The 24,450-nt window shown below is 54.9% G+C and overlaps 1 protein-coding gene across 3 annotated transcripts; it reads right to left on the minus strand.

Moving 5' to 3' along the window:
• Positions 1 to 49: 49 nt before the first annotated feature.
• PDZD4 (PDZ domain containing 4) lies at positions 50 to 24,200 on the minus strand. 3 transcript variants are annotated; one of them, XM_081081424.1, is made up of 9 exons: positions 24,040 to 24,199; positions 6,717 to 6,970; positions 6,385 to 6,429; positions 5,534 to 5,624; positions 4,969 to 5,067; positions 4,031 to 4,093; positions 3,278 to 3,379; positions 2,908 to 3,003; positions 51 to 2,732 (listed from the first exon to the last, which is right to left on the minus strand). In XM_081081424.1, the coding sequence occupies exons 1-9, from the start codon at positions 24,097 to 24,099 to the stop codon at positions 1,185 to 1,187; spliced, it is 2,358 nt and encodes a 785-aa protein (XP_080937550.1). In that variant the 5' UTR covers positions 24,100 to 24,199; the 3' UTR covers positions 51 to 1,184. The 3 variants fall into 3 exon arrangements, with proteins under 3 accessions (XP_080937548.1, XP_080937550.1, XP_080937549.1); XM_081081423.1 differs by lacking the exon at positions 6,385 to 6,429 and having other exon boundaries at positions 5,534 to 5,735; positions 24,040 to 24,200; XM_081081422.1 differs by lacking the exons at positions 5,534 to 5,624; positions 6,385 to 6,429; positions 6,717 to 6,970 and having other exon boundaries at positions 50 to 2,732; positions 24,040 to 24,191.
• Between the last annotated feature and the right edge of the window lie 250 nt (positions 24,201 to 24,450).

Below are 24,450 nucleotides of genomic sequence, written 5' to 3' on the forward strand. Positions count from 1 at the left end.
TCTCCCAGCTCCGATCGATCGATGAGAATAAACACAGGGAAGCCAGGAATCACCATAAAAAGGCAGCTTGCTTTATTGTGATGCCAGTGGGGGGCAGGGATGGGCAATCTGCCTCCAATCTGAGGCTCTCAGAGGCTGAGGGGCCTTGGAGAACTGCCCAGTCCACACCTGCAAAGTGGGGGTGCAGGACATCTCCCTAGTCAGCCCAGCTGGCCTGGCATGGCTCTCACTGGGGTTCAGGCAGCTCCCTCAACTCCATGTGGGTCTTGTCACAAAGCTCTTTTGCTACTACACATGGGCCTTGGCTTCTGGACCCCTCACGACCCTCAGAAGAGAAGCCACACTCCACATGGAGTCAAGCACAGCCCTGGGCTCAGGTATTTCTTCTTGGATGGATACTGCCCCCTCAGGCCCCAGTCTCGGCTCTACCTTGGTCACAGAGGAGGTAGTCTCCAGGGTGAGCCTTGAAAGCCCTTGTCCCCACACCTCAGCCGGAGGCCAGCAGGAAAGCTGCTTCCCATTCTTCCCTTCCTTCCCATCCCTTCCCTCCCACCCCTACCCTCCCTTCTCTTACTCCCCCTCCCACCCCCTCCTTCCCAGCCCTCACTAGGGGGTTTCCACCTTTGTCAGGCTGCCTGAAGGAGCTGCTAGCCCCCAGGGCAGGTGCACAAAACAGAAAAACAATTGGCAAGCACAGAAAGGGAGAAAAACCACAAAAACAGGGTCGCCTTTGTCTACAAATAGTGGAGGCTCCCAGCAGGGGGGAGAGTCGGCTCAGCTTGGGAGCTGGACATTCTCTTGTGCTTAGGACAATCCTCTTTACCTCTCCTTTTCAGCTCAACACACTGAGAGAGCTGGGGGGGTGGGGGTGAGTGTGTGCACATGCATGTGCCTGGGCTAGTGTTGCACACGCGCACACACAGGCGCGCACACACAGGCGCGCACACACAGGCGCGCGCGCACACACACACACACAATGGAAGGGGTGCCCATTCTCCTTGGGGGCTTCTTTCTGGTAACAAAGTCCTGTGCACAAATACAAAGACAGGTGTGTGCACACCTGTGCACAAAGACACACACTAGATTCTAAGGGAGAGGAGGGGGTGGGATTCCTGGAGGCTCACTGGACCTGGGCAAGGGCAGAGGGCCCGCCCTATAGTGCAGCTGGCTCCCATCTGGGCGGCTCAGACGGTGGTGACAGAGAGCAGAGGATTATAGACTCGCTTGCCGTCAGCTGAGCGAGTGCCATGGGCCAGCATCTCCTGGATGGTGATCCAGTTGTCTAGAATCTTCTTATTCCGCTTCTTCATGGTCTTGCGGTGGCTCAAGGCGATGATGTTGAGCTCAGCCTTGCTGTCGCCATTCTGCTGTTCCCTCAGGCACTCCAACCGGCTCTGCATCATGAACTCACGCCGCTTGCGCTGCTCCCGAGCCCGGATCAGGTGCTGCTTCCGCTCCTCCTTGCTCCAGTAGCGGCCCATCTTCATCTCGCTGACCGCGTCGTCGTCCGTGGTCATGCCACTGCGCTCCTCACGGATCTTCAGGGCCCGGGCTTTTAGGAGGCGATCACGCACAGGCCGCTTGGCCACATAGCGGGTTCCATCGCTACGCACCTTGACCTTCCACTCCATGCGGGGCCCTTCACTGGCTGCGGCCACAGCTCCGCCCACCCGAGAGCCACCAGCCAAACTCAAGGGGACGTGGCCCAGATCCTCCAGGCAGCGCGGAGGGGCCAGCTGCAGACAGCTTTGGTAGTGCTCGCCCTCCTGGCCCTGGCCTCGGTGGCGCCTGGAAAGGTAAGGGCTGCCCTCGGGACCCACGCGCTCCAGGGTGACCCCCATCTTGGGGCTGCGGCGGACGCGCTCCTCTGAGTGCTGTCTCCGGCCCACCTCGGGATCCCGGGAGAGGGATCGGAACTTGCCAGGGCTCCCCTGTGGAGGAGCTGCCTTGGGGTGGGTGGCGACAGGGGGGCCCGAGGGGGTCCGATTCAAGTTGGAGTTGCCAGCAGCGGCCCGCCTCAGGGGGCTCTCCTGCAGCGGCTCGGTGAGCAGAGGGGTGCTGCGGCAGCTCTCCCCCGTGTTGTAGGCACTGGTGCTGTCCTTGTCAGACTTCTCGGGCAGCTCGGAGATGTCGGGCAGCTCGCGCTTCTTGGGCTCGCTGGCGCCCAGCTCGTAGACGCTCTCCTCCTCTAGCAGCCAGGCCTTCATGCAGCGCTCCCGCAGCTGCTGCATCTTCTGCGCCCGCAGGATGTTGCGGCACTTGAATTCCAGGTGCCGCAGCTCCTCCTCCAGCATGGCCATCTCGTGGCCCAGGCTCTCGTTGCGGTTGACGTCCAGGGCGCTGTTGCCACCGGAGGCGCGGGCGAAGAGGAGGCCCAGCTGGTTGCCATTCTCCAGGTGGCACTTGATCTCCAGCAGCTCCCGGTAGCGCTCATACTCCTCATCGGTGAGGCCCGGGACCTCGGCACCCCCCAGCCCAGCCCCCTCAGCCAGCAGGGAGTCCATGCTGAAGTGGAAGTCGCGGCTCTGCAGGGCGTCCCCTTGCAGGCCAAACTTGCGCAGGGTGCCGGGCGTGTTGGTGGTGCTCAGGGGCTCATCCCCCAGCAGGTCGTGCTCAGAGCTCTCCTCGTTGCGGGTGCTCTCGTCAGTCCGACCCACCCCACTGTCCAGCTCCTGGCTGTTGCTCAGGCCCGGGCCCACATCCGGGGCCCCTGGCTCCTCTTCTTTTCCGGGCTGGGGTAGAAAGATGAACCCTACTCAGTCTGGGTCCCATTAGCAGGTGCGCCAAAAGAGGATGGGGTGATCAGAAGGGCTTTGGGGTCCAGCCCACCTCCTACACACGCCCAGCCCCTCCTCACCCTCCCTTCCTGCTGGCCCTCCCCACCACCTGCCCTTCTTCCTTCCTCACCTGCTGGGCAGGGGGGGATTTCAACTTCCCCTCATTCTCTGAGCCCAAGACATCCAGGAAGTCATCGCGGTCACTGTCCTTCATTCGCTTTGCCAGCTGCAGAGACAGGCCCGTGATGTCCCACTGTCTTAAGAACCTCCCCAGCCACCCCTCCAGTTGCCTCAAGGTTCCATACCCAACAGAGTTAAAAACCTCGGAGAGGGGGTGGTCCCGGCCAGCATAGGCCAAAGGGGGAAACAGGCCCTGGGACACTGCCAGCTCTCTATCAGTGCCAGGTTGTTGGCATGTCTGTGCCCCTGACACAGATGAGCAGATTCTAAGACAGAAAGCCTGATGGGAGGGGACCCAGAACACCCTGCTAGACACACACCTGGCTCTCAGGCCGGGCCACCAGCAGGGAGATGTTGGTGTTCTCCTCCTGGCTCAGGATGGCCACCGCCTCTTCCCGGTTCTGGACGTCCACACCGTTTATCTGTGGCAGGTGAGGAACAATCAGCAGGGATGCCAGAGCTGGCTGAGGGGCGGGCCCTGGGTGAGCACCCTGGGCTGGAACAGGCTCCCCAAGCTTTGGCAGGATGGAGAGAAGTGGGAGGTGCCTCGGGAGAGGACAGCCTGGCCTGTGCAAAGGCATATATGCTCAGAGGACAACATGGGACAGATGTGCTCACATCTGGGGGACAGAGGGAGAGGCTAGTAAGGTGCCAGAGCAGATCCCATGGGCACACGGGAGCCACCCAGAGCAGCTCTGCAGAGAGGAGACCCAGCCTGATTTTAGGCTGCCTGGCACCAAGCTAAGCTCTTAGCAGGACTGAGCTGGGTTCAGCTAAGAAGTGGTAGGGCAGCCCGGCCGGTGTGGCTCAGTGGTTGAGTGACGACCTATGAACCAGGAGGTTGTGGTTCAATTCCCGGTCAGGGCACATGCCCAGGTGGCTGGCTCGATCCCCCAATAAGGGGCATGCGTGCAGGAAGCAGCCAATCAATGATTCTCTCTCATCATGGATGTTTCTATCTCTCTCCCTCTCTCTTCCTCTCTGAAATCAATAAAAATATTTTTTTAAAAAGAAGAAGTGGAGGGGCAGCTGGCACAGTGGAGCCTGGAGTCAGGCATGCTTGCCCCGCTCACCTGGACGATTCGGTCTCCCTCTCGGATCCGGCCGTCTTTGGCTGCAATGCTGTTGGGATTCACCTGCAAGGTACACACATCCTGGGTGGGCACTTGGCACCTCTGCTAAGGTGCCCTCTGAGTAGAACAGGTCAGCCTCACTTTGGGAGTCCCCAAAGCCAACCAAAAGCTCCTCGCTCACTCCCTCTTCAGCTCAGACCAGGAGCTCCCAAGCTCCAGGAGGCAGGGACAGAACAGTGGGCCTGGGGCTAGTCGCCTCTCCCTAGCACAAGCCACCAACTTACTGACCCGAACCTTCCAGCCCCTTCCAACACCCCCTCATGCCCATGCGCTGGCTGGCAACCCTACACTCCTTTTTGCATGAAAGCCTGTTCTTTTTTGTGTCAGAGGCTAGGATACTTTCCCATACTCAAAAAATAGCAGTGGGATAGTCCTGTGAAGGTTAACTTGATTAGGATACTGCTAGACTGTGGATGGCAGCAGGGGAGTCATCCCCCCTCCTGCGGATACACAGACAGGTGGAGGAGTGCCAGGAGGGCGGCTGCAAGATGTGCGAGGAATAACAAAGCCTGGCCGGGACCTTAGCCTGCCTCAGCCTTGCCCACTGTCCCACCCTGGCCATGTACGCTGGGGGAGGGCTGTCAGGCTGGGCATACACTGACTACTGATGCTAAGCAGGCCTTATCCCTGGCAACTGGGTCCTTGTGGGCAGCCTGAGCACCCTGGGCAGTGTGCAAAGGCCAAGGGGTTGGATGCTATGGAAATTCCCTATGCCAGGCCCTGCCTCACTACCCACCACCATGGTGTCCGTTCACCTCGCTGGTGCAGTACAGATGGGCATTATCAAAGTCCAGCTTTGAGGTCCCAGTACACCAAAGACAGCATGAGGCTCTGCTGCCTTCTAGAAGACTCCACTGCCATATTCCCCACCTTCATACCTCTCCAACGTAGATGCCCAGGTCCTCCTCATCATCGGTGCGGTAGCAAACCATCAGGCCCAGCTTGTCCCGGTGGCTGGCTTTATACAGCTCCACCTCCTGCCACAAGGGGGCGTGGGGGAAGCAGAGGAAGAAAGCCCCGGAAATACGTGAGCAAGGACCCACGCGGTGGTGGTGGGCACGGCCCAGCCTGGTCCCCCAGCAGCACTTCACCTGAGCTGAGCCTCCAGATTTGGAGGATTTTCTTACCATCCCCAAATGGCGCATGTGTTTCTTACCAGGAAATGCCCGAGACATAACGCACGAGACGCACAGGACGCATAGGACACAGACATGTGCGGGACACAGACTCACCAACATAAACCGACTGTGACCTCACCCGTGCCCTCCCCAACTCAGCCAGACTTGGTGGGTGAGCCTGAGTAACCAGCCACACCCCGGGAAGGACCACAAGGCCCAGCCGCCTGGAAGCAGCAGGAGCCAGGCCTGAGATGGGCTGTAGACAGTCATCCTGGGACTGGCTCCTGAGGCTGGCTGCGGGCCCTGCCCTGGCCGCCTGGCTCACCTCATACTCCAGCTCGTCCACACGGTCTGCCTCCTGCGGGCCGCCCTCCATGAACTCCGCTGGGTCATAATACTCATGGCTGATGGGGGGGCTGCCCAGGAGAAGGGGGGGATCAGGCTGGCCATCTGCTCCTCTCATGACCTTGCCCCAGCCCCAGCTCCCGGGCTGGCCAGTCCCACTGCACTCAGCATGGAGCCCTGCTCTGGGTACACCCTCAGGGAAGATGGGGTCAGGCTCTTCTTCCAGAACCCCCTCCTTCTGAGCTACATGCATCCATGCATAGACCAGGAGTGTGCGGGGGTTCACACTGAGGATGCAGGCATGCCTAGACCCCTAAGCCTGTCCCGCACCGTCCCCCAGCTCAGACTCCTCAAACCATGCCAGCGGGCAGTGACTTCTCCAAACTGTGGGTATCCTTCCCGCCCAGCACTGACCCCACTCATGCAACGCCCCCAGGAGTTATCCAGGCCCCGGAGGACTGCTGGGGGGCAGAGAAGGGCCCACTCTACCTCCAAGGGTGGCCCTCGTTGCCCCGAAGCTAAGCTTGGCAGCCGGCAGCCCTGGGCCTACCTCTCTGTGGAGGGGATCCCGGGACCACCTCCCTGCAGACGGGGTTTAGACTAGCAGAATGAGTCAGCGCTCACACAGTCATGAGCCACCAGACCTGGGTGAGAGGCCCTTCTTCTGAGTGGGCCAAAGCCAAAGAAAGAAGTCGAAGAGATGGAAGAAGTTCAGAGCAGGGAGAGAGATGGGACAGACAAGGATGCAAGAAGATTCAAGGGGTGATGCTTGTGAGGCAGAAGACGATGGGACGGCAGAGGAGAGAGGATGGAGGAGGAGGAGCTGAGGACCTCAACCTTCCAGCAGCAAGATCCCAGGATGGTCCTCCCTTGGCCCTGGGGGTAGATACAATGAGGAGCCTGCTTGTCAACCTCCCCTGGCCCCTTCCCCGGCTGGTGTTCAGCCTGAGGCTAGAGGCCTGGAGATTTCTGAGCCCTTGGGTGCCACAGTCAACTCTGGAGGCCAAGGAGCCTGCTTCCTGCCTGAGAGGGCAAGCCAGCCGGGGTCTCCCCGCCATGCCCAGAGCTGAGCAACACAGCCTCTGGGTGGGGTGGGGATGGCTGCCCCTGGTGGCGTGCCCTCTCTGGAGGCAGGGCCCGGGGCCCTCCTGAGGGCGACTCACAGCTCAGATAGGACGTACGGCTCCAGGATGACCATGGGTGGGGTGGGCGGGCGCAGCTTGCCCAGCGCCATGATATGCTCGAAGGTGATGTCAGTCTGAGTGCCACTGTCCACCAGCTGCAGGTCATGACAGGAGTTGTCCCCCCGGAGGCGGGGGCTGCGTCTCAACACCTGTATCACCAGGGGCTCCTTGGAGGAACGCAGGGCCTCCAGGGTTTGCTCCTGAGACAGCTTGGAGAGCTCCTTCCCGTTCACCTGCGGCAGAGACACGCCCCCATGAGAACCCACTGACCAGTGCCCCAATGTGCGCAACCAAGAAATCTTCTGCCCGGCCTGCGTGGCTCAACCTATGAACCAGGAGGTCACAGTTCAATTCCCGGTCAGGGCACATGCCTGGGTTGCAGGCTCGATCCCCAGTGTGGGGCGTGCAGGAGGCAGCCGATCAATGATTCTCTCTCATCATGGATGTTTCTCTCTCTCTCTCCCTCTCCCTTCCTTTCTGAAATCAATAAAAATATATATATTTTAAAAAGAAATCTGTTCTGCTTACTCATAGCGCCCCATTTCCAGGTGAACCCCACTTCTCAGCCCTGTCCCCACAGAGTGCTGTCTGGGGATTGCTGGGCCATGCCCTGGAGGCCGGGGAGCCCCAGTGTCTATGCACTAGAACATCTTTCAGCCCTCCCCCGGGAGCCACTCAACTCTTCAGGCAGCAGAGGCCGGAGTGAGCAACTCAAAGACTGCGGAGTCCCCCTTGGCAATAAGTGAACATTGTTGTAGAGAGGAGGCTTCCTCTCATAATGGGTTCAGGCGGGAGGGTCAGGGAAGAGTAAGAAGATGCAAAGGACAGGATCTCTGTCCTCAAGGTAGCGAGGGACTCACCAAAGAGAAAAGGCCCACACACATGGCCTGGTGGCATCTCAAGGCAGCCTAAGGCCAAGGAAATGGCCCTTATCCAACTACCGCCGTTTCTTGGGCGCCTGATGTGCCCAAATCTGATGATGATCTATTTGGCAGATGAGGAACCAAGGCTCAGCAAGACGAAGGGGGTGAGTCAAGGTCATGAGCCAGACCAGGATGCGCGCAGTGGTAGGAGTGGGGTGAGCAGGGAAGGAGGAGGCCGTGGCAGGCTCTGGGGCCAAGGAGAAGGTGGGGCTGGAGTCGGCTCTGGGGAAAAGCAGGCTGATACTGGCTGGGGGACAGAGGGCCTTCCGGGAGATGGAGATCCAGGGCGGGTCTCAGCTGGGTAGAGCAAGTTGCCCTAAAGGTAACTTGGGGGGTAGAAGACTGGCCCCAGCACAGTCCCTAATTTTCGCAGCAGCCTGTGTGCCTTGGGCTCTGGGATGGTCACTTTCCAGCTAGTGAAGCCCGCAGCCCACGCTGTAGCCTCACGGCCCTGCTCGGCAGGGAGGGAAGAAGACTAATGACCAAACAAACAGCCAGCACCTGCCACGGGGCCAGGCCCTGGAGCAAGGGGGTGGCAGGGTCTTCAATTTACTCAGCAGCTTGTGGAAGGGCTGTTCTGGGCCACCCACTAGCAGTGACGCCCCAAATGGCTACAGCCAGCAGGGAAGTGCAAAGGCAGACCACTGGGGGCTGCTATGGAAGCTCGGGGCCAGCCTAGGCAGGGGTGGGGGGTGTAAAGGAAGGCTCCCTGAGCAGGTGCCACCTGCCCTGAATCAGGGGAAGAGATGGGGAGGCCTGTTTGCAGGTAGAAGCCAAGTCCCTGACAGCCAGCATAGAGAGTGCGGGTCCCAGGAACCCAGTGTGCACCCATGGACAGGGCCCCACATGGGCCAAAGCACCCGGCTTCTCTGCTTGGCTCTGCTGTCCTGTCTTCTCATTCTCACGCACAGTGCCACCTTCCTCCTGAATGTCTCAGGGGGATGGGGTTCCTCAGAGAGATGCCCCCCCCCAACCATAACATCATGTCTTCCCAGCTGCAACGCGACAGACCAGCCCCTGGTGTCCTAGGAAAGCTCGGGAGTCAGGGACCCCTGGCCGCCCGTGGCTCCTGGGTACTTCATTCCCTTTCTGCTAGGACCTCTGTGGTCAGCAAACTGCGGCTCGCGAGCCACATGCGGCTCTTTGGCCCTTTGAGTGTGGCTCTTCCTAAGCCTTAGGAGTACCCTAATTAATAACAATGTACCTACCTATATAGTTTAAGTTTAAAAAATTTGGCTCTCAAAAGAAATTTCAATCGTTGTCCTGTTGATATTTGGCTCTGTTGACTAATGAGCTTGCCGACCACTGTGCTAGGTGATTATGTCCTTGTAGATTTGAAAAATATAGAAAACCGTCAGATGCCTAGGGAGTTCAGAGTTCCTGAGTTTTGGAAGAACAGTTGGAGGGGCAGCGTGGGGCTGGGGGCTCAGGGAACGGGGAGTGGGCTCAGTGGGACAGCTGGGAGAAGCCCCCTCTTGCTTTATGTAGTGGGCGGTATAGGAGGTGGGTCACTGGCAGTGGGACAGAGGTGAGTGGGGGTGGGAATAGGGTGTGGGGATATAGGTGGGGTTCTGGCTGAGATGTGGAGGCCTAGGGGCAGGTGCGTGGGTAGGTAGAGGGTGTGCAGGGGTGGTTGTTTATGGATTGGGTGGGTGTGGTCTGGGTAGGGGGTGTGAGTGGGGGTGTGGGGGTCTGGGTGCGAATGGATTGTGTGGGTGAGGGGTAAGGCTTGGTGGCTGTGCGGGTGGGTGTATGACCCTGTGTTGAACCCTCTTCTCCTCCAGAAGCTCTTTGCTCCCCCCTCCCCCACCCCCTCCTGCCACCTCCCCACTCAGCACTAAGTGTCAGCCTGTGTCATTATCCTCCTTTGTCTCCATCTTAACCTTTTGGTAAATTATTCATCTGGGGGGTGGGGGGGTGGGGTTGGGGGGGGGGCCTCTCCATTGCCTTTTTACCCCAGATCGCACAGCTGCCACTCTTTCCTGTCCCTTCACACATCCTTCTTTCTGGGGACTAGAGCAATAGGAGTGGGTGTCCTGTCTCATAGCCACTCCAGGCCAGGTACCTGTGTGTCCATCTGATGGAAGAACCACACTCGCTGGTAAGCAGACCCTCGCTGAGGCTCTGCCCAAACACCTGTGCACCGGGAGCCATGAAAGGCCCGGCAAACACCCAGGGAGGCTGCTGAGCATGCTAAGCGCGTGGCACAGGCTGGACCCTGGGAGACCTAACACGTGGGTGAGGCTTCACAGCTGCGCGACTTGGTTCCTCGGGAACTCACAGAATACACTCCCAACACACCTCGATTTCTGACCTGAGAGGGCCCACCGGGAGTCAAAGGCTAGGATGAGCATGGGGAGGCCAGGCTAGGCCAGAGCAGACAGTCCTCAGATCAGAGCGGAAGCCAGGCCCCAAGGAGCCCCACGCAGCCTTCCCAGGAGTTTCCCACGTGGACCCGGGGTGGTCAGCTGCGCCAGAAGCCCTTCCGGTTGAAGAACAGCGATACTCGCTGGATGAGCCCATTGTCAGCAAACTCACGACCTGCCTCTTTTGGAACAAGAAATCCACTTTACCTTCCAACACTTCGCATGCCTGAAAGCCCATGTGTATGCCCCACATACCCCCTTCACCCAGTCCCCAGTGGCTCTCATCTTCTGTAGCTCTCCAGGTGGGCTGTGCCAGCCTTGCCACGTGCCGGGCATTATTTCTTGCCTTAGCTAGAAACTGCCCTTTGGCAGCGAGTCCTGCCGGTTTCCTTGCCCGAGACTTCATGCTCTCTCCTCAGGGCCTCTCCGCACACGGCTGATTCCTGCTGCTGGGGTGGGCCCAAGTGGGTTGGTCCATGGACCACAGCTCAACCCAATCCCAGCTGGGCTGGAAATCACTTCACTTCCACCAGGAAGAGGGGACTCGAGCCTTAGAGGCACCCCTTTGCCCAAATGTGACCCAGGTGGCCGTCACGGCTATCAGACAGCCTGGTTCCCCCTGACACACCTACAGAGCGCGCGCTGCCCAGTCACCACAGGTCCCAAGGGCAGAAGCCACCTCCAGGCCCTCAGTGCCCCTCCTCCTGGCTGAGCCCATCACCCGATCACACACTCAGTCTGGTCCTTACCCCAGCGTGTAAAATGGTTATCTTCCTGAGGGAATTTGTCAGTAAGTTTGAAAATGTTCGTCATACCCCTGATCCAGTAAATTTGCTCTAAAGAATAGATCCTAAAATGATGACAAATAGCATGCGAATTGCAAGGCTGTTAAGAGCAGCATTATTTTTTTTACTGTGGTAAATATACCTAACACAACATTTACCATCTTAACCATTTTAAAATGTACAATTCGGTGGCATTTAGTGTATTCCATTGTGCAGCCATCACCTCGATCTAATTCCAGAACATCATCAGCGGGGACGAAGGAGAGCAACTCAGGACGCTCAGGGGGCAGTCGCGATTGGGCAGGGGCCTGGTGCAGGCGAGGGAGGACAGCCACAGCAGCTGCAGCTGCCCCCAACCCCCCCCCACCCCGCCCCTTGGCGGTGCCAGAGCGGCCAGTGGCGGAGGGCGGGGCCCTAGGCGCGCTCGCCCCGCCCCCTCCCAGCCCAGAGCCTCAGACAAAGAGCCTGTCTCTCCCGTCTGTCTCTACTCTGTCTCTTCCTTCCGTCTCTCCCATCTCTCCCTCGCCATACTTCCCAAATGCTCTGATGAGGAATCTGGACAGGACAGGAGGAGGGAAAAGGAGGCCAGGTTTTCCGGGGGTCCCACGGGGACTCCCTGGGAAGCCCCGGGAAGGCCCTTTCACTGTCAGTAAGGCCTCAGGGATGTGTTTAATTACATAATTGCTATTATGACTCAACTAACTCCTCTCTGATTAGGAAACTGGGGCTAGGAGAAAATAGAAACCAGAACTGCCCTCTGCTCTGGCGCAGGGAGCTCTGATGGACCAGCTGGCTCTCAGTTCTGCAGTCCGGAGTGTCCAGAGGACACCGGACACAGCTGTGTCTCTGGCTTCCCCAGCCCAGACAAGTGCTTACGGGGACTTCCAAGGCAACAGACCACTGGCCTAGACAGAAGCCTCTGCAGGGAATGGCCATCTGAGCCAAGGATAGGTTCTCTGCATTTTTAAAAAATATATACATACATTTTTTTTATCATGTTCCTTCTTATATGTATCAAAACTCATACTGAGCAATGAGTTCTGGGTTGCAAAAGAGGCTTTATTTTTAGCACCTGTATGTAGTTTTTTAAAAAAAATATTTTTATTGCCCTGACCGGTTTGGCTCAGTGGATAGAGCGTCGGCCTGCGGACTGAAGGGTCCCCAGTTCAATTCCGGTCAAGGGCATGTACCTTGGTTGCGGGCACATCCCCAGTTGGGGATGTGCAGGAGGCAGCTGATCGATGTTTCTCTCTCATTGTTGTTTCTGACTCTCTATCCCTCTCCCTTCCTCTCTGTGAAAAATCAATAAAAATATATTTAAAAAAAAAGAAACATCGATGAGAGAGAAACATCGATCAGCTGCCTCCTGCACACCCCCAACTGGGGATGTGCCCGCAACCAAGGTACATGGCCCTGGCCGGAATCGAACCCGGGACCCCTGAGTCTGCAGGCCGGCGCTCTATCCACTGAGCCAAACCGGTCAGGGCTATCTCATCGATGTTTCTAACTCTCTAACCCTTTCCCTTCCTCTCTGTAAAAAAATCAATAAAATATTTAAAAAATATATATATATATTTTATTGATTTCAGAAAGGAAGGGAGAGGGAGAGATAGACACATCAATGATGAGAGAGAATTATTGATCAGCTGCCTCCTGCACGCCCCCACACTGGGGATTGAGCCCACAGCCTGGGCATGTGCCCTGATCGGTAATCAAACTGTGACCTCCTGGGTCATAGGTCAATGCTCAACCACTGAACCACACTGGCCAGGCTGCACTTGTCTTTTCAGTGGCCCAACAGAAGTCCTCCTTCAGGTCTTCCCAACTCTGGATTTTGAAAATTTGTCAATCCATAGGGACATTGGAACATCTGATAGTGGACATCTGCTGCCCCTGATCCCTCCCTTTTCTGCACATACACTTTCCACAGTAAGATGCTGAAACACACCCTGCCATTCCCCGGAGAAACCACAACACCCTTAACATGCTCGCGGATTTAGCTCTGATACAGCCACCTCCACATCTCTCCAACTATTCCACTAATGCCCTCACAAGCTTGCTTTTTTTTTGGAGCCAGGATTCAATCAAGGACCACACACACATTCCATTGGTTTATGTCTCTAGTCTCCTCTGATCTAGAACAATTTACCCTCTTTTTAAATTTTCATGACATTGACTTCTTGGAAGAGTCCAGGGCAGCTGCCTTATAAAAATGTCCCAGAGCCCTAGCCAGTTTGGCTCTGTGGATAGAGTGTCAGCCTGCAGACTGAGGGGTCCCAGGTTTGATTCCGGTCAAGGGCACATGCCCAGGTTGCAGGCTTGATCCCATTGTGGGGTGTGTAGGAGGCAGCCAATCAATGATTTTCTCTCATCACTGATTGATGTTTCCATCTCTCTTTCCCTCTCCCTTCCTCTGTGAAATCAATATATTTTAAAAAATAAAAATAAAATGTCCCAGAGTCTGGAATTGCCCTCATTAGATTCAGCTTAAGCACTGTGACAAGTTGCTGTATCCTTATCCTTTAAAAAAAAAATGTTTATTGATTTTAGAGAGGGAGAGGGAGATAGAAACATCAATGATGAGAATCATTGATCGCCTGCCTTCTGCATGCCCCCTACTGGGGATGGAGCCAGCAACCCAGGCACGTGCCCTTGACCAGAATCAAACCTGGGACCCTTCAGTCCACAGGCCAACACTCCATCCACTGAGCCACACCGGCCTTGATGTATCCTTATCCTTGCCCCCACCCCCCAACTCCGACAATCCGGAGGCACTGGGTTCAGGTTGTCCCACTACTGGGGAGCCTTGGTTGGTTTGATCTCGTAGTCATGGTGGAGGCTGCCAGGGCTCTTGGTGGCAAAGTTGCATTTTCCCTGCCTAATTCACAAGAAATTTGAGGTAATGCCTGGAGACCCTGTGAAGATCCTGTTCTCCACCAACCTTTATCTAATGGTTTTACCATCCAAGAATGATTCTTGCCTGAATAAATTGTATTGTGGCTACACAATGCCTTAATTTGTGTGTTTTTTTTTAAATTTTTTTAATTGATTTCAGAGAGGAAGGGAGAGGGAGAGATAGAAGCGTCAATGATGAGAGAGAATCATTGATTGGTTGCCTCCTGCACGCCCTACACTGGAAATTGAGCCCACAACCTGGACATGTGCCCTGACCGGGAATCACAACGTGACCTCCCAGTTCATAGGTCGATGCTCAACCACTGAACCACATCGGCCAGGCCAAGATGCCTTAATTTGTAAAAATTCTAGCAAGGCCCTAGCCGGTTTGGCTCAGTGGACAGAGCATCGGCCTGCGGACTGAAGGGTCCCAGGTTCGATTCCGGTCAAAGGCACATGCCCAGGTTGCGGGTTTGATCCCCAGTAGGGGGTGTGCAGGAAGGCAGCCAATCAATGATTCTCTCTCATCATTGATGTTTCTATCTTTCTCTCCCTCTTCCTTCCTCTCTGAAATCAATAAAAAAATATTCAAAAAAAAATTCTAGCAAGGACACAGCAGTACACTCCAATCACATGTAACTGGCCCAATAAATGGTGTGCTCCCAGCTGAGCCTCCCTGGATAAGCCGTACCATCCCACCACCATAACACCCCCAAGACCTATCTGCCCTGGGACAACTGCACAAAAAGGGAAGCATGAGAGGCCTTCACCTCCACGGTCTTTTTAGTAGTCTGAGCGTGGTGTGTGCACCTGGGTGCCCATGTGAGCTGCCTGTATGTTGGTAAGGCTGTTGGGTGATGGGAAAGGGGGGGTCAGTTCTCACACCTGACTTGGAAAAATAGATTAGTCCTTTGGGACCCAACTTGGGCAATGACCCCTGGAAATTGATTCGATAGGTCTGAGGTGAAGCCTCGATTCTTATTTGTAACAAACTCACGTGCTAAGCGATGTTGGTGTGGTTTGGGGCTTCATTGATTTAATCCAAGTTCCTATCTAAGGTTCTCACTGCTCAGCGTGTGGTCCAAGGACCAGCAGCATGGACATCGCCTGGGGGTTTGTGAGAAAATCCGAATCCCAGGCCCCACCCTGGACCTGTTCATTCAAATCCAAAATTTTAACAAAGGCCCCAGGTTGGAATCAGCTGTCCCAGAGCGCCCTCTTGAGGAACCAGGAGGGACTTGCACACACCTGAACAGAGTTCAGGCACTGATCAAGTGCCTGATCAAGTGCCTCCTCTCTCCTCTCCTCTCCTCCTCCTCCCTCCCCAAAGCTGCTGAGTGGGTGGGTGGTGCTCACACGTGCTGGGCTGAAACCTAACCCATCTGCCCTGCCATGCTTTCCCAGGGAAAGCAGGCCTCTCAGGAACCTCTGAAATCCTGCTTGAAAAAGAGCAGCAGGGACGACAACTGAAAATACCCTCCCACCCACCCACCTCTGGACTAATTAACCTGGCTGGCCCACGTCTAGCAGTAATCAAAATGGTATTCTCTATGGAGTCCTTTTCATTTCCACTGTTCAAAGCAAGCATGAGGAAGAGGCAGATCCCACTCTTAAGAGGAGGGATGCCTGTGACACCCCAAAGCCAACCCCAAGCCCCAGCTTCTCAGTCTTTCCTCCTTCGGCTTGACTCCTGAGCAAAGGGACCAAATCTGTCCATTTCTTTTACGTCAGGAGACGCTCCGAATCATATTGGACCTTCTTCTGTCACTGGATATTAACTGTGACATGTCCAGGAGGAGTAAGGCCTTCTCCAGACAATTTCAACATGTTAACAACCGACCTAATGGCTTGATGGCAGCAACTCCGCCCTCCACCCCCACCCAAATGAGATCCCAGGGGATCCAGTGCCAAGGCAACGACCCCGGGAGGCAGGCACTGTTTATTCCCATTTACCAGCCGAGGAAAGGCACTGAGCAGGTATCAGCACACCACACTGTCTTACCCGCCAGGGACCTGAGAGAGAAGGAAGGAAAGACCCACTCAGCCCCGGGCCCGGCTAAGTGCGCTCACCTGCTTTTTGTCCTTTGGGGGGTGTGTGTGTGTGTACACATGCATTTCTTGTTTTTATTTATTTTCTATGTATTTTTAATTGATTTCAGAGATGAAGGGAGAAGGAGAGAGAAAGAGAAACTATCAACGACAAGAATCATTGATCGGCTGCCTCCGGCACGCCCCGCACTGGGGATCGAGTCCACAACCCAGGCACGTGCCCTGACCAGGGATGGAACTGTGATCTCCTGGTTCATAGGCTGATGCTCAACCACTGAGCCATGCTGGCCAGGCTATTTTTTTTGTTTTTAAAGCTTTACTGAGAAATAACTGCCATACAATCAACTGTACATATTTACAGCATATAATTTACAAAGTTTTGATGTTATACACACACACACACACACACACACACGCACGCACGCACGCAAACATCACCACAATTAAGATAGTGAGCACTACCATCATTGCCAAGTGCCTCATGCCCTTTGTAAGCCCTCCCTTCCAACCATCCCTGTAAATGCTGCTCTTCTGTCACTATAGATTTGCATTTTCTAGAATTTTCTATCAATGGCTCAGACAGTCCTCAGAAATGAGGTAAGGAAGAAAGGACATTTTAAAATCTTGGGTCAAGCCCAGCTGGTGTGGCTCAGTGCTTGAATATCAATCTATGATCCGATCCAGGAGGTCCAGTTGGATTCCCAGTCAGGGCACATGGCCAGGTTGGGGGCTTAATCGCCAGTAGGAGGTGTACAGGAGGCAGTCGATCCATGATTCTCTCTCATCATTGATATTTCTATCTCTCTCTCCTTCTCCCTTCCTCTCTCTGAAGTCAATAAAAATTTTAAAATAAAATAAAATCTTGGGTCAATGGTAAAGCAAGGGGAGCCCATGCACATGATGGTTATTGGGATTCAGTGCCCCATTCATGTGATCCACATGATTTCCCCATTCATGTGATCCACATGATTTTCTTTTCTGTGAAGAAGGGGTCCTACTTCACAGGGACAGAACTAAAGCTCTGCTCAAGTGGGGCCAGGGGGACGGGGAGCATGTCAAGTGGGGAGAGGTGCCATGGAAGATAAATATGTCACCCAGCTGTCCTCTGCTTCATGCTTGGTCACAGTTCGATTCCCAGTCAGGGCACATGCATGGGTTGCAGGCTCGATCCCCAGTAGGGGGCTTGATGGAGGCAGCCAATTGATGATTCTCTCTCATCACTGATATTTCTCTCTCCCCCCCTTTCTCTCTGAAATCAATAAAAATATATATGTTTCAAAAAGATGAATATGGCCGAAACCGGTTTGGCTCAGTGGATGGAGCGTTGGCCTGCGGACTGAGGGGTCCCAGGTTCGATTCCGGTCAAGGGCATGTACCTGGGCTGCGGGCACATCCCCAGTGGGAGATGTGCAGGAGGCGGCTGATCGATGTTTCTCTCTCATCGATGTTTCTAGCTCTCTATCTCTCTCCCTTCCTCTCTGTGGAAGATCAATAAAATATATTTAAAAAAAAAAAAAAGATGAATATGTCTTGGAGAGAGGGGTCAGGCATGGGCCCACTGCCCTGCACCCTACTCTCAGCAGCAGATTAGCCCTTCTCTCCCCCACCATTGAACATCTCTGTTCATGCTCAGTACCCCTTCCCATTGTAAAAAGGCCCCAGGTGGGGGTGGGGGGTGTGGGGGTGGTGGTGTTCCAAGCTGAATGAATCCCTAGCACACAGAATGGTGGCTGGCACAGCGGGGGCTCAGCAAGCAGGTGCTGGACAAAAGGCGGCCTGGGAGGCTACCACAAGAACTGGAAGTTGTCCTTTGGCCTCTCCTGATGTGGCCAGCGGGGAGAAGACGTGGTGGACTCACTGGTCCTAGATGCTGAAAGAAGAACAGAGGTGGCTGGACCCTTCAGAGAACGGGTGGAATGGGCCGGCGTTTCCTTTATCACCTAAGCCTACTCTGCCAGGCCTGCCAACCAGCCAGCACATGATGGTGTCTGAGAAGGAGTAAAGAGACAAGCTCAACAGAGTGGAGTGTGAATCGATCCGCTGGAGAGGAGGACACAGGACCAGTAAGCAGGGGCACATGGTAGGCATTTTGTGCCTGGGCTCTAGATGGTGCTAGGTGATGCCGCTTCCTCCCTTTCCACCCTTTGTAGCCTGGCTCCTTCGGATTCTAACTCAACAAACATTCCAACACACACACACACACACACACACACACACACACACACACCAGTCCCTGCTCAGGGCCCTTTCTAGATGTTTCAAGCTCGCCTCCTCACCACCCACCCTTGGAGGACATGACTTGGATAACAGAAATAGAGCTGGAATTCTGACATGCTGCATTTAAAGTACTGCGATAGCCCAGCCAGTGTGGCTCAGGGGTTGAGCGTCAACCTATGAGATCACAGTTCGATTCCCGGACAGGGCACATACCCGGGTTGTGGGGTCGATCCCCAGTGTGGGGTGTGCAGGAGGTGGCTGATCAATGATTCTCTATCATCATTGATGTTTCTATCTCTCTCCCTCTCTCTTCCTCTCTGAAATCAATATATTTAAAAAGTACTGCAATAGCTCAGCCAGCATGGTTCAGTGGTTGAGCTTCGACGAGGAGGTCACCGTTCAATTCCCGGTCAGGGCACATGTAGGTTGTGGGCTCGATCCCCAGCCGATCAATGATTCTCTCTCATCATCATCGATGTTTCTATCTCTCTCTCTGTCTCCTTTCCTCTCTGAAATCAATAAAAATATATATTTTTAAAAGTACTGCAATAGACCATATCAGTAGAATAAAGGGCCAAAGTTACATCAACATCAACAGCCACAGGAAAGGCATTTGACAAAATCGAATGACCCTTCATGACAAGAACACTCAAACTAGGAATAGAAGGGAACTTGACCCGATAAGGATCCTCTATGAGAAATCCACCGCCAACCTCACACTCATTGGTGAAAGACTGGCAGCTTCCCCTTAGATCAGAAACAAAGCAAGGATGCCCACTTCTATTCAACACTATCCTGGAGGCTCTAACCAAAGCAAATAGGTGAGAAAAAGAAATAAAAAGGCTGTGACTGGTTTGGCTAAGTGGATAGAGCGTCGGCCTGCAGACTGAAGGGTCCCGGGTTCAGTTCCAGTCAAGGGCACATGCCCAGGTTGTGGGCTTGATCCCCAGTAGAGGGCATGCAGGAGGCACCCGATCAGTTATTCTCATCACTGATGTTTCTATCTCTTTCCCCCTCTCCCTTCCTCTCTGACATCAATAAAAATATATGCTTTTTAAAAAAGAAAGAAATAAAAGGCATCCATGTTGGAAAGAAAGTAAAACTATATCTATTTGCCCATGACATGACCCCATACAATCCTGAAGAATTCACTAAAAACTATAAAAGCTAATAAATGAAGTTTAGTAAGGTTGCAAGATACAGGATCAATATACAAAAATCTGTTATATTTCAATACAATGACAATGAGAAAGATGAAAAGGAAATTGAGAAAATCATTTCACTTACAATAGCATCATAAAAAATAAAATGTGCAGGAATAAATTTAAGAAAAGTACGAAACACCGGTGAAGGAAATTCAAGACCCAAATGTAAAGACATCTGGCCAGGTAGCTCAGTTGGTTAGAGTCCAATATACCAGGATTTCGGGTTTGATCCCCTATCGGGGCACATACAAGAGTCAAACAATGAATGCATAAATAAGCGGAACAACAAATCAATGTTTCTCTTATCTCTCCTTTCTCTCTAAAAGTAAATAAATAAATTTACAAACAGACATCCCATGTTCGTGGGTAATAACTACTCACCCAAGCTGATCTACAGATTCAATGCAATTCCCATAAAATCAGTTGGTTTCTTTTCAGACGTTGACAAGTCGATCCTAAAATTCCTATGGAAACTCAAGGGACCCAGAATAGCAAAAACAATCTTGAAGAGTCCAAAGTTTGAGGACTCACACTTGCCGATTTCAAATGTTACTTGCAAAGCTAAAATAAAAGCTATGTGATATGGGCATAAAGAGAAATTTCTCCAAAAGGATATGCAAATGACCAATAAATAGCACAAGAAAAGATGCTCAACATCATTAGCCATCAAGAAATGCAAATCAAAACCACAATGAGCTACCACCTCACACACAGTAGGATGACTATTACCAAAAACCTGTGTTGGGCCCTGGGCATCGTCCAGTGCACTGAGGTGTTGCCAGTTGGGATTGCAGGTTAGGGCACTTGCCTGGGTTGTGGGCGCCTGGGTTGTGGGCTTGATCCCTGGTGGGAAGCGTGCAGGAGTCTGGAGGCCAGCAGGGGGCGGGAGGGGTGCAGGGGGCGGGAGGGGTGCAGGGGGCGGGAGGGGTGCAGGGGGCGGGAAGAGAGCAGGGGGCTGGAGGTAAGCAGGGGGCGGGAAGTGAGCAGGGGGCGGGAAGTGCACAGGGGGCGGGAGGTGCACAGGGGGCGGGAGGTGCACAGGCGGCGTGAGGAGTGCAGGGGGTGGGAGGCACGCAGGCGGCGGGAAAAGTGCAGGGGGTAGGAGGAGCGCAGGCGGTGGGAGGAGCGCAGGGGGTGGGAGGAGCGCAGGGGGCGGGAGGAGCGCAGGGGGCGGGAGGCGAGCAGGGGGCGGGAGGCGAGCAGGGGGCGGGAGGCGAGCAGGGGGCGGGAGGCGAGAGGGAGGAGGGAGGCGTGCCTGAGTCCCAAGGCGTGCAGGAACCGGGAGGCGTGTAGCAGGCAGGAGGCGTGCAGGAGATGGTAGGCTAGCTGGAGGCGAGAAGCGTGCAGGATACATGTCTCTCTCTCCCTGTCCCTTCCTCTCTCTCTAAGAAAGAAAAAAAGAAAGAAAAATCCATTAAAAACCTTTTAACAACTTAATCAATTTAAAAATTTACAAACCGTGTTGGGGAAGATGTGCAGAAATTGAACCCTCTTACATTGTTGGTGGGAATGTAAAATGGTTAAGCCCCGCTGGAAAAAGTTAAGCAGCTCCTCAAAAAAGTCAAACAGAATTGCCCTATGATCCAGCAATTCCATTTCTGGGCATACACCTAATAAAACTGAAAGTAAGTAGGAACTCAGACATTTGTACAGCCACGGCAGCATGATTCACAATAGTCAAAAGATGGAAGCGACCCAAACAGCCATCAACAGATGAATGGATGACTATTATGTGGTATAGCCGTACAAGGGATTATTACTCAGCAATAAAAAAAAAATTAGTAGTAAAAAAGAAAATTAGTACTAATCATGCTACAAGATGATAAATGAATGAAGCCAGCCACAAAGGGTCGCATATTGTATGGTTCCATTAAAAACCATTTAGAAAAGTCTGGATAGGGCAAATCTACGAAGATAGAAAGTAAATTAGTGGGTGCCAGGGGCTGGGAGGTATGGAGGGAAATGGGTACGGGGTTTCTTTTTAAGGTGACGAAAATGTTCTGGAATTAGACAGAGGCCATAGTTGCACAACTCTCTGAATAGACTAAAACCCTCTAATTTGTACACTTTAAGGGTATACGAATTCTCTCAATAAAGCTGTAGTGTTGTTTTTAAGTGCCTAAATCATCAGGCGGAAAGGGCCTGGAACTCAAGGCTAGCCGAGACTCAAGGCTCCCTTAACCTGGGGGTCAGAGACCTCTAGAGATCTAGGAAGAGGCTCCAGGGAGCCCTTGAACAAGGAAGTCATGTGGCAAGTGATGTAGGTGGGCATGTGCCTTTCTCTGGGCTGCACTGTGTCTCAGTGGTGTCCTTTACCCTGGGGTAAGGTGCAGGGGTCACAGGCAGGTAGGGAGGAGGCAGGGAGAAGTGCCACTGAAGCTGGGAGAACATCAGTGTTTCGGAAGCACTGGGGCCAGAGGCAAGGGGTCCCAGAAACTGGCTGGTCTTTTGGGACAAAAGCTTCCTTGCTTGAGAAGAGGCTCCAGGCAAAAGTTCTCCCTTCTCTGCCTGGGACTCCAGCCCCCAGAAATAGGCTCATCTGAGATAGCGAATGGCTTTCTCTGCTTTCCAGATTTTACAAATTCAATCCTCTTTTGTCTTCCCTTAATTCAAAGGATGGTTCCTTTTAAAACTGCATCCAGTCCCCGTTGCTTCTGTCCAAACTTTTGCAGGAGCCGTAAAAGGGAGCAGCGTTCCCAGGGACTCGGGTCAGGGAGGGCTGTAGCCCAGACTAGGAAAGGGGGGGGGCGGGGGGAGACTAGCCTTTGCAGGATCCCCATGCTGAGGGCTTATTTGTCCAGGCCTTGGGGCTCTCTCTCAAGGTGGAAAGCCTGGCCAGGGAATTGATTCAAACCCTCCTCAGACATGGAGATTCCTGAAGGCAGTCCCAGCCCAACCAGTGGCGCCTCCTCCCACTGCCATGGGGATCCCCCCCTCAAAGGGTTATCACAGTGTCTCCTCCCAACCATGACTCATTTCAGGCCTGTAATGCAGTGCAGGTTGCCCTCCGCTTTCCACACATCCCCGAGGCTGGCCTGAAATGAAGCACTACACCAATGCCTCCCCAGCAAAGTCCAGAGCCCACCACTTTGGAACCGCTTGCCTTTTTAAAAAAATTTATTTTTATTGAATTGATTGGGGTGACATTGGTTCGCAAAACCGTACAGGTTTCAAGTATAGAACTCAATAAAACATCACCTGCACACTGAATAGTGCGCCCATCGCCCCAAGCAAAGTCGCTAGGGAAGCGCTAGCTTTCTGATAAAATGATTCCAAGAAAGGAAGCAGTGAGGATGGGATTCCTCGGCCTCATGGACCAACCAGCGCAGCCCACCTCCCTACAGTAGCCTGGGTGCCCATCACTGGGATTCCAGGGGACTACCTGTAGGTCCCAACCTGGGTCATTTCCGAATCCGATCCCAGGAGGAGGCAAAAGCAATGAATGGCCAGGAACGGGGTGGGGGTTGGGGGAGTGGGGAGCGTGAAAAGCGGAGGGCTTGTGGGCCCCGAGACCTGCGGGGAGAAAGCGGAGGAGTGCCTCCAGGCTAGGGCTAGATTGCCCTCCTGCCCGCTCGCCCCCCCTTTATGGGGGCCAGAAGAACTGGGCTCCCCACACAAATGTTGGGCTTCCTGGGCCTCCCCAACCCCCTGATGCACTGATTCTTCCCCACTTCCCGTGACCCCGCTGATACCTGTAGGGGTTTCCCCTCTTCTTCTAAGGAGACCCCATTTCCCCCAGCCAGCACTGCTCCTGCCTGCACTTATTCCCCAGTCCTGACCAACAAACACGGAGTTGAAGAGCATATCTATCGGTGTCGGTTTGCCCCTGGGTCTCGACTCCCTCTGACCTTGAACTCACTCCACTTGGCCCTGGGGGGCGTCTCAGGCCACAGCATCTGGGACATTTCTCTAAGACAGCTCTCAGGGCGCACACAGAAAATACACACACGCGGGGGCCACAGGAGCCCCCACGCACATATAGATGGGGCACAGGTACGCACTCACGAAATAACGCCACGCACAGGCAAGGAAGCCCCGCTCCCAGCACTGGAGCTGGAGTCCGGGCCGGAGCGCGCAGCTCGGTGTCTTCCAGCCACGCACCGCCCGGTCCACACCCCTCGAGGCCCAGAGAGAGAGAGAGAGAGAGAGAGCGAGGGAGAGAGAGAGAGAGAGAGCAGGCCGGGCACTGCGGCCCGCCGACAGCCCTCTCCGCTGAACCCTACGGCGGACACTTTCTGGAAGCACCCAAGGTCTGGGAGCCCACCGTTGGGGCAGGGCCGGAGCGGAGAGTGGGTGCTGGGATAGGCATCCCCGACCGGGCCAAGCATCTGCGGGGCCCCGGGTTGCCCGCGCGCTCCTGCGCCCCTGTCCCGACGAGACCTGGATTTGGTGGTCCTCCGAGCCGCGGGCACCAACCTCCCTGTCCTGCTCTGGGTCCAGCACCGCAAGCGTGTGCTGGGTAAAGAGCTCGTTGCTATGCAACCTCTACCCAGCGCCGGCGCCCTCAGCATCGTGACTCCCAGCTCCCAAACGCACTGGACTCGGACCGACCCCAACTTCCCGACCTGGTCCGACCTGAACCCAATGTTCGCGTCCCAATCTACAACCAAAGAGCCCAAAGGATGCGCCCCGCACCCCCTCCCCACGCGGCTTCCCCCCCCGTCTGTGACTGGTTCCCATGAGTGCCAACACCCAGCAGCTGCAGAAATTGAGGGCGAGGATGGCTCCCTACCTCTTCCTCTAGAACCCTCCAGCCTCCCTCCCACATCTGCCGCCCCGGCTCCACCAGGCCTCACCCCCGGGCCCGCTTCCTCCCCAGGTGGCGCCCACGCCTCCCCATCCCAGCGGCCCAGCCACCCTACCTGAAGCATTACTTTGTACTGCTCCTCCGGTTTCTGGACCACGCACATATTACATCCCATGGTGCTGGCCGGCGAGGGAGGGCAGAATCAGGTAAACGCCTTTCACTGGCCCTTGCGCGGGACCTCGGGTCCCGGGCCAGGGCCGGGAGCCATACCCTAGAGCAGGGGGCGGGCCGCCTAGCGGGGGAGGGGGGCACGCCCCCGAGGGGGGCGCAGCTCCACGCCCCTCGGGTTAACTCTTGGCTGGCTGAGGCCAGGGACCAGCATGCTCCCCCGCACCCGGCCAGGAAAAAAAGGGAAGCGGGGGATGGGCGGGCGCGCCGGGCGTTGCTTGGCTACAGCCCCCCAGGAGGCGCGGGGGCGCGCCGGGCCGCCGGGGGCGTCAGGGGCCGTGGGCCACGCGCCTCCCCA

This window comes from Myotis nattereri (genome assembly GCF_964212035.1).
Source record: "Myotis nattereri genome assembly, chromosome: X".
NCBI lineage: Eukaryota > Metazoa > Chordata > Mammalia > Chiroptera > Vespertilionidae > Myotis > Myotis nattereri.

Excerpts from the sequence above, each read along its gene's own strand:
- PDZD4 (XM_081081423.1), bottom strand. The coding sequence starts at position 24,099 with ATGGGATGTAATATGTGCGTGGTCCAGAAACCGGAGGAGCAGTACAAA. Across the intron at positions 6,971-24,039 it reads AGTACAAAGTAATGCTTCAG|GTGAACGGGAAGGAGCTCTC; the intron begins GTAGGGTGGCTG and ends TCTCTGCCGCAG. Across the intron at positions 5,736-6,716 it reads CCGTACGTCCTATCTGAGCT|AGCAGGGCTCCATGCTGAGT; the intron begins GTGAGTCGCCCT and ends GGGTGTACCCAG.